Source organism: Hoplias malabaricus, chromosome Y (assembly GCF_029633855.1).
Source record: "Hoplias malabaricus isolate fHopMal1 chromosome Y, fHopMal1.hap1, whole genome shotgun sequence".
Taxonomy (NCBI): domain Eukaryota; kingdom Metazoa; phylum Chordata; class Actinopteri; order Characiformes; family Erythrinidae; genus Hoplias; species Hoplias malabaricus.
Window position 1 is genome coordinate 60,525,915 of NC_089820.1, and position 9,640 is coordinate 60,535,554.

Here is a 9,640-nt window from a genome sequence, read left to right on the forward strand (position 1 = left end):
GTTTCACAAATGTTTGTAAAGAAAAAACTACATGGCTAGGTGCTTGATTTTATATAGCTGTGGCAATAAAACTGAATGTAACAGTTGAATTCAGTGATTAGGAGGTGTTTTCTAATACTTATGTCCATACAGTGTATGATTTTAAAGTAAATAACCCACTTTAATCATTTATCCTTGATTGACAAGTTACATATAGCTACTTATCAAGTTATATTAGATTTGCTCTTAACCCCAGTCTTACTCATCTCATCTCAATCTCATTCTGAGACTATTAAAATCTCACAGTTCTGCTCTTTTTTCAGGCAACAGCCTTGGACCACTGGTGACAGAGGGCTGCAGCTAACAGCTTGACCTCAGCGTCAGTGGCCCGTTCTGCTGCTGAGTTGGTAATTAAAGGCACATATCGCAGTGTATCTCATCAGATCGGCTTCTGGCGATTAATGGGGGCATCTTCTGGCCCTCACATGTATATGATAGATGTTTGAGTGGCAACTGTGGCTTTCTATGTTATCGAAGCTCCAAATTCCAGACCTGCTGGATCATCTTGGGGCTGGGAGTATATTAGGACCAATCCAGTTTAGATCTGAGAGCAGAGAAGCCACAGAAAGGGTCAGGAGTAGCTACGGTCAGGAGAAGTGAACAGAAGTTAAGCCCATTTCTTTTCCAACATGAGTCGAAGTCCAGAGAGAATCTCCTCCTATCGCCGCCACTTTGAGGACACCTCCACCTCGTCCTATGAGGTGAGGGTCAGCAGCCCCTCACCAGTCAGAAGGGACTCTGGGAGATGTCGTTCGGCTAGTCTCACCCGCACCACCTCTGCGGCAGCAACTAGAGGCCGAGCCATAAGCCACCGGACGCTGTCCAGTTCTCGCGGCAGGTCAATAACCAGCAGGTAAGGTTTGTTTGAGTGGCCTGCAAGTCATTTGATTATTCAAACTACCTGCTTGTTTCTTCACTCATAGTCCTTTCTATCAGCTCTACTGATCATATGGCTGCATCCCTTAGTTCTGCAAATGTAGACTGTAGTCCATCTATTGCTCTGCATACTTTGTTAGCCAACTTTCACCCTCTTCTTCAATGCTTAGTGTCCCTTAAGACCAATACAGAGTAGGTTTTTCAGGTGGTAGATCATTCTGGTACAAGTGGATCAGACACAGCAGTGACTCTCGGGTTTTTAAACCCCTCAGTGTCACTGCAGCGCTGAGAAAGGTCCACCACCCTCAGTGGTGACCCTGTGGAGGTCCTGACTGAAGAATTGGGTAACAAAGTATGCAGAGCAACAGGTTGACTGCAGTCTGTAATTGTATTACAAAGTGCTTGTGTATGTGTGCTAACAAATGGCCCAGCATCCAGTGCTCCGATTCTCTATTTATAGCAATGAATTTGATCAACAGTGTTATAAACGATGTCAGAATTTTAATAACGGCTGGACTTTAACATCATTGGCATTAGGTCAGTGTTAGATATCCCACACTAGTAACAGTCTACTCGGATGGACAGCTGGTTAATAACACACAGACGAAGCATCCCTGTGATATATTAATATATCAGCCACTTCGTCTTCAAAGACATCAAGGGGGTTTCATGCGACTCCTTAGAGACCCTCAGCCAGTGCAGGATATTTTTATCCTTTTATTTAATTCTCCTCCAGCTCTACACAAACACACACACACACCTGAGCCAGGTAACCAGGGGCTCTGGATGCTGATACCTGGCTCAGGTGTGTTAACAGCTGGAAGATATGCAGATGAGGGCTGTTTAAGGCTGTGGGCTCCCACTAGACTGAAACCCCCTGATTTATGTTAAGCTTTAACAACAACAACAACAACAACAATGGCTAAATCCATAAAGAAATTAAGGTATACACCATATGGTCAAAAGTTTGTGGATGCTACAGAGTTCTGAATCATAAATACAACTCCAGTTCATCCCAGAAGTGTTGGATGGAGCTCCTTTGCTCAAAAGAACACAGCCCTACTGCTCCATAGCCCAGTGCTCCCTGCAGGGACTTTATAACCTAGAAACCCATGTTTGATATTAGGCATGGTGACTTTATATTCATTTGCAGTTGCTCCAGAGTGTGTGCAGCTGTTGTTGTGTGTTACTGCTTGAATATGGATTTAAATGCAGCTTATATAAATAATTATTAATTATTGTGTTGTGTGTGATAGGGGCTATGTGTGTAATTGTTCTGTTGTGTGTTACAGTATGGGGCTAGGTGCAGTGTGTGTGAGTGCTGGGGGAAAAGCAATCGATCTGGACGCTGTGGCTGCTGAAAACCAGCTGTTCGTCAGCACCAGAACTGGAGAGAGGAAGGAGATGGTGGCCTTAAACGACCGACTGGCGGTTTACATCGAAAAGGCAAGAGAGTACACTCCACTCAGACGCCTGAGCTTTGTGTACTGCGTAGATCATGCGTTAGTGTTGGATGATACGCTGCGGATCACTAACATCACTCCAACTCATCCATCTCCACTTCTCCAGAGCACCCAGCTCCACAGCTCAATGCTGGAGACATGGGAGAACTTAAAGCAACAGTAGGTAGTATTTTTACTTTAAATATTACAGCTTCAAAATCATTGGGATGTTTCACTGACCTGTAATAGTGAGAACAGAGCCTCTGTTGAGCTACTCCAGGCTCAGCACTGCAGAAACCACACTATGTGACTTCTGGAGGCGGGCACACACTTAAAGAAACACTAAGGAAGACTTGGTATTTTTGCTTCTGGGTTAACTCTACACTTTCAGAATCTAACGTACTTTTACAGCACCGTCCAGAAATCAAGGGGGAGAGTGAAGGGAGGAGGGGTGTTTTCCTATGCTCCTCCCCAAGTTACATAGAGCCGTTTCTGCAGTGCTGAGCCTAGAGTAGCAAAGAAAGAGGCTCTATTCTCCCTATTACCGGTCAGTGAAGCATCCCAATGATTTTGAAGCTGTCATTTTAAAGTACAAATACTACCTACTGTTACTTTAACATTTTTATCACATTACAGATACAAGTGAATATAGCATTGGGATTCTTGCCCAAGTGTAGAGTAGTGGACTCCCATGTTGAGACTCGAAATGGAGAGCATCTCTGTGCTGTTTTGCAGGTCCGTTCTCTGGAGCAGCAAAATAAGCTCCTGGAGTCTGAGATTGAAGCTCTCCAGAACCGCTTCCTGAAGCCCACCGGCATCCGCATGCTGTATGAGGAGCAGCTGAAGGAGCTGCGCAGAATTGCAGATCAAATGAGAGTGCAACGGGTAATGAACATTACTATACAGACTCTTCCCTCTTATGACAGTCATCTACGGTGATGCAACAGAATACATCAACATAGAAAACATTTACATGGATCTGCCCATTTATTAAAATCACCTAGATTCTACACTCATCCATCGGTTCATACATTATTAGCCTTTTTTCATCCTACTGTTCAAAGGTCAGAAGAAACCTAGGACCCCCAGAGAGCAGGTGTGATGTGGTGGTGTATCATTCTCAGCGCTGCAGTGACACTGATGTAATGGTGGTGTGTTAGTGTGTGTTGTGCTGGTGCGAGTGGATCAGACACAGCAGTGCTGCTGGAGTTTTTAAACCGTGTCCACTCTGTTAGACATCATAGCCCACAGGACCCTCTTTTGCTCTGTAATCGAATCTGTGGTGATCCTGACCACTGAAGAAGTGTGCGAAAGGGAGTTAACAAAGTATGCAGAGCAACATCAACTACAGTGTGTGATTGTACAATTGTAAAGTGCACATTTATGGACAGCGGAGCTAATAAGACAGACAATGAGTGTAGAAGCAAGAAGGTGGCTTTAATGTTATGGCTGATGCACACTGGGCTGAACAAGTAGCCTTGTAGGCCAAGGTAGAAAGATACCACCACGGCTAGTAGACACTACCCCTTTAATCCTTGTTGGTTTTAAGGAACTGGCTGTTGCTGCCAAAGACGCGATGGCTGGTCAGTTGGAAATGATGAAGGTGAAGTATGAGGAGGCTGTGGAGCTGAGGAAGAAGGCCGAGCTGGACATAGAAGCTTTCCGCCCGGTAAAGGATCGTCTCTCATTCAGCATCTCATATTAGCATTGACTCATAAAACATCCTTTTTTACTGTATGTGGCCTTCTGATTATTCGCAGGATGTTGATGCTGCAACCTCTGCTCGCATTGCTCTGGAAAAACAGCTGGAAACCCTGGAGGTGGAGATTGAGTTCATTCAGAGGGTCCACAAAGAGGTCAGCAGTGGGGCTAAACTTGTATTTAAATGGATACTTTAGCAAGTCTTTAGTGATGCCACAGTCATCCGTAACTAAGAGATTAATAGAGCAAGTTTGTCTTCTTTCTCTCGAAATATCACTACACAAAATGGTTCTGAAGGCAGCGCTGCCTTCAAGGCAGAGCAAATATAATTGGTTCCATGGGTGAAACCATGCCTCTAAAAGTGGTGAGGCAAAGTATATGCTACTGAAATCTGGGTCGCAGCAGGTAGTGTCGCAGTCACACAGCTCCAGGAACCTGGAGGTTGTGGGTTCGCTTCCCGCTCCGGGTGACTGTCTGTGAGGAGTTGGTGTGTTCTCCCCGTGTCCGCGTGGGTTTCCTCCGGGTGCTCCTCCCACAGTCCAAAAAACACACGTTGCAGGTGGATTGGCGACTCGAAAGTGTCCGTAGGTGTGAGTGTGTGAGTGAACGTGTGTGTGTCTGTGTTGCCCTGTGAAGGACTGGCGTCCCCTCCAGGGTGTATTCCTGCCTTGCGCCCGATGATTCCAGGTAGGCTCTGGACCCCCCGCGACCCTAAATTGGATAAGCGGTTACAGATAATGGATGGATGGATGTACATAACCATGGGAGGAAACCAGAGCTCCAGGAGCACAACCTAGTGTTACTTTAAGTATGTTTTAAATGATTAGTGAATGTGTTGATATCATGCGCTTTCTTTAGGAAATTGAAGAACTACTGAAACAGATATATTTAGCCCAAGTCTCAGTCCAGGACGCGTACTCCCTCCCTGACATCACCGGCGCGCTGGAGCAGGTCCAGCTGCAGTACGCAGACATCGCCTCCAAAAACTTACAGGTAGGTCTCTGTAACTGGATCTCAAAGCAGAGTCAGCAGCCATTTTACCTGCATTATTCCATCAACTAAATCAATGTTAATGGACACTCTGCTTCTTGTTACATTTCTGTTTCTTAAATAAATAAATATTTGTAAAGCTTTGTTAGCATAAAGAAGCTGTGTGTGTGGGGATTTAGTCAGTTTTTACAGTAAATTATAATCCGTTCATATTGATTTTCTCCAGGAAATGGACTCCTGGTACCGAACTAAATTTGATGACCTGAGCAACAAATCAACCAAACAGGTGGATGCCGTCCGGAATGCGAGAGATCAGATCACACACGCCAAAAAAGATGTGAGTTTTACAATATATGAAAAAGAGTATTTTACTGCTTTATTTTTTATCAACACTGATATCATTATTTTTCATGACACACCTCATGGAAATGGCTTGGAAAACACTGACTTTCTCACATACTCCTTCACTCACTCACATAACACTCACTTATTAACTCATATATACTCACGCATTCAAGCATTCACTCATTTATTTCCCCATGTGCTCACATACATGCACCTCTTTTTGGATCTAAACTCGTGTTTCTCTTTGTGTATATTAATAGATTCAAAACAAGGAACGAGACATGGACGCTCTAAAGAACAAGAACGAACTACTGGAAGCTCAGATCCGTGAGAAACAGGAGAAACACAGGAAAGAGCTTGAGCTTCTGCAGGTCACAGTCACTCACACACACATTTTAATAAAGATTTTTTCCTTGAGAAGAATAGAAGAACAGGGTGAAAAAATACCTTAACGGGCTGTTTTCGGTTCCCAGGCGAGGATTGAAGCTCTTCAGCTGGAGCTGAAATCCACCAAAGAAAAGATCGCTCTTCACCTCCGCGAGTATCAGGAGCTCCTCAACGTGAAGATGTCTCTGGAGATCGAAATCACCACTTACAGGTAAAACCCAGACAACTGGAATATGGATAAAAATATATAAATATTTTTAATTATATTTTATAATTGTTGGTGTTTTCCACAGGAAATTGATTGAAGGTGAAGATTCCCGTCTCAGCGGCATGTTCCACGGCATGCAGACCTTGGCCCTGATGGCTAGCAGCGGGCTAGGGGCCACTGTTAGTGGACTTGGGGTAACTGGAGCTGGTGGTGGATTGGGGGGCAGTGCAGCAGGTGGATTAGGGGCCACTGTTAGTGGACTGGGGGTAACTGGAGCTGGTGGTGGACTAGGAGCTACTGTTAGTGGACAGGGGGTAACTGGAGTTGGTGGTGGATTGGGGAGCATTACAGCTGGTGGACTGGGGGCTAGAGGCATTGGTTTGGGTGCCACTGGAGTTGGTGGTGGTCTAGGGTCCGTTGGTAGTGGACTGGGGTCCAAAGGAACTGGTGGTGGTTTGGCATCCACTGGTGCAGCCGGACTGGGTGCCAAAAGCACTGGTGGTGGTTTGGGAACAACTGGAATTGATGGTGGCATAGGGGCCATTGATAAAGGATTGGAGGCCAAAGGCAGTGGTGGTGGCCTAGGGGCCGCTGACGGAGGACTGGGAGCTACTGATACTGGTGCCGATGGTAGCATGGGAGGGATTAAAACTGGGGGTGGACTGGGAGCCGGCTCCGGTTCTAGCAGTAGCTTGGATGGTACTGGTGCTGCCCTAGGGACCAAAGGTGGTATTGCAGGAGGTGTTGGAGCCAGAGTAATGGGAATGGGTGGAGGTTTTGGATCCAGTGTCGGAGAAGGCACCACCATCAAAGAGCAGGCTGTGGAAATGACAGAGAGAAAGACCGTTCTGATCAGGTAATGGATCCATTTTTATTTGTGAGATTAGAACATAAACCCTACTTTTGGAAATATTCTACTAAGGAAGAAAAGCACTGAGTAAAAACACAGCTTAGTTAAAGGGCCCATACCCTACATTTCTCCTTTATCTTGCATTTTATATTATTTATTTGATTTTATTTACATTTTCCCCTTTCTATTAAAACAACTGCTTTGGTAATTTATTTTATAGATGTATAAAAAGATTAGAATGTTTTTGTGTAATCTTTAATTGTAAATGTTAAACCTTTCTTTAAATTGTTGTAACTTTGTTAAAATTAGCATAGATTTATATCAAAAGAAAACAAATAAAAAATTAGTATTAATCCACTACATCCACAATGGCCAACATCATCACCTTTAAATCATCTAAACCAAAACTCACATGTAATTTTGTATACAGTATTATCCCCAAGAACAGAAAGGAATGCAGTGATGTGTAAACTCTTCTCACTTGCAATTTTCAAACTACTTCACTGTTAAATTTTTCTTGTTGATGTGAAATTAACATTGAGCTGGAGAATGTTTGAAGTTTAAATTTCAATTCTACTTTACATAAAAAAAGCTTTGAATTATTTGTATTTGTACACTTAATGTCTCTGTTTTGATTGGCTGCCTTGTATTTCACCTCATTCACAAAGCAATCCAGGGAGAAACACACTCTTTGTTGCTATAAATAGAGAATGAATGGCTGGATTCGCACTAGAGGTTAGTCCGCAAATATTCATCAATGAAATCCCATTAAGTTTTGATTCATTTCCTGCAGCAGCTTTCGGGGGAGAATACATTTTGCGAGTAAAAACTGACACATAAATTTACCCCCACGATAAACAGACCAGTGGGCGGGGCTTTGGTCAGCAGTATTGCAGATCCAGAATGGAGACAAAGTAATTGTAGCCATGGTTAAGCACAAAATTTTTAACACGGTCCAATAAACATTAGGCGGCCCAGGAAACTGTCAGTCAGGATACTGCTTGGTGTGTGTGTATATATATATATATATACTTATTTTCCATAGCGACGTGAACTGCAAACGTCTGGTGTGACAATAGCATTAAGCTGCTGTTAATATTTGCATTCTCCATCATACCATTTTAATTTCTGTTAAACATCCCTTTAAAACATTGATAGTTACAAAGTGTACTTAACTGGCCTATGTTTCTCCTGTAGAACAATTAAAGGTGATGATGAGACGGTGCAGAGTGATGTCCAGGAGAGAACATACTCCATCTCTGGAGCAGCTCAGGAGGAAGATGAGGAATAAACTACAAGCTTCATGACGGAAAACCCATTTCCAAAAACAACTGCTTTCGCACACACTGCTCTCTACTAGACTTCTGAGTACGTCTGATCTGCCCCATCATTTACGCTGTTAATCCCAACACTGCAGCAGATCTGACAATAAAGCTTTCTGAACAACAGATCTTTGTCCTGTGTTGTTAATCAGATGTTTCTAAATATTGAAAGAACTGTAAGAGCTCACTTTCTTTCACAGAGTAAAACATAAGCACTGCTCACCCTTTGGTGGACAACCCGTTCCTGTCTTTATGGTGACGCTCTCGTCATTGCAGGACAACCAACAGGAGCAGTCACTGAGAGAGAGAGAGAGAGAGAGAGAGAGAGGGGGGGGTGAGAGAGTGAATGTTGATGAATGGAGATTTGTTTTTCTTTATTTATTAGTTATTTTTAATTCTTTAAAAATCAACAATAGTGTGAGTCAACAGTAAACATTTGGGTGAACAAGATCTTCATCTAGTGGTGAACTCCTGAACTGCTCACTAATTTTTGGAGTTATGTTCCTCAACACACACACACACTGTTAGTATTTACCTTGGTAGCATGTGGAAATTCCACTTGGGGCTGGCAGAGTTAGAGCCACACTCCTGACACCTGCACTAAATCTCTGCCTCATTCTAGACAGCACACACACACACAGACACAGAGAGAGAGAGAAATGTAATGCACGTTTACTTGCAAAAGCACTGAGGTGTTTAACTGAAATAAGTGTTAGGGAAGTGAAAATGGGAGCTGGTTTAGTGTGTTTTTTTTTCCTTTTGGTATCTCAGAATATTTAGAAACTGATTATATTTACTAAAGTAATCATCTGTAAAATGGTACATTCAGACTTACCCAACTCTAACAACACCGCGAAAAAGCACGAATACATTTTGTTGAAGACAGAGCTAAACCAGACCTCAGTTTCTGCAGTTCACAAAATGGAGTCTGTCGCAGAAAGCCCCGGGACTCTCTCTTTCTCAGTGTCATGGTGATACGGTGACGTCACAACGGTTCTGCACGCTATTTCAAAGCTAAAAAAAATCCCCGGATGTCGCAGCTATTAAACATCAGTCATATCAGTGTTAAAATACTCTCGCTGTTTCACAGATTTTCAATTGCCGTTTTGTATTTTTAGTCAAAAATATCACAAAAAGAGCTTTATCAGTCAGAAATAAACACTCCGTTTTTCACGCTGGTAAGAAGAGTTGCCAATAAATCTAATACTACTTCTACTACTACTACTACTACTACTAATAATAATAATAATAATAAATCTAATATCTAGTTTTAACCGTAGGCTTAAAATTTTGTAAAAATTATTTTTATTATTATTATAAATATTTTATTATTATTTCTCAGTAACATCTCAGTATTAAGATTATTAACGATTTATGCATTAAACACTGCAGTTTAAATATTTACAGTGACTTTTATTTTATTCATTTATTATGTTTTTTTATCTCTTTTTTCGGGGGGTGAGGGGCCATAACGTAATTT

The 9,640-nt window shown here is 42.6% G+C and overlaps 1 protein-coding gene and 1 long non-coding RNA gene across 2 annotated transcripts; one reads left to right on the forward strand and one right to left on the reverse strand.

Moving 5' to 3' along the window:
* The first annotated feature begins 668 nt into the window (after positions 1-668).
* On the forward strand, positions 669-8,208 carry LOC136679650 (desmin-like). Its single transcript, XM_066658295.1, has 11 exons — positions 669-892; positions 2,208-2,361; positions 3,093-3,242; positions 3,907-4,026; positions 4,118-4,213; positions 4,917-5,051; positions 5,275-5,385; positions 5,654-5,764; positions 5,867-5,991; positions 6,074-6,844; positions 8,036-8,208. Exons 1-11 carry the CDS (start codon positions 669-671, stop codon positions 8,127-8,129), a joined length of 2,091 nt encoding a protein of 696 aa, XP_066514392.1. The 3' UTR covers positions 8,130-8,208.
* Positions 6,670-9,130, reverse strand: LOC136679651 (uncharacterized). The gene is made up of 4 exons (XR_010796562.1): positions 8,996-9,130; positions 8,696-8,778; positions 8,384-8,457; positions 6,670-6,807 (listed from the first exon to the last, which is right to left on the reverse strand). It is a non-coding gene; the product is annotated as an uncharacterized lncRNA (long non-coding RNA).
* Between the last annotated feature and the right edge of the window lie 510 nt (positions 9,131-9,640).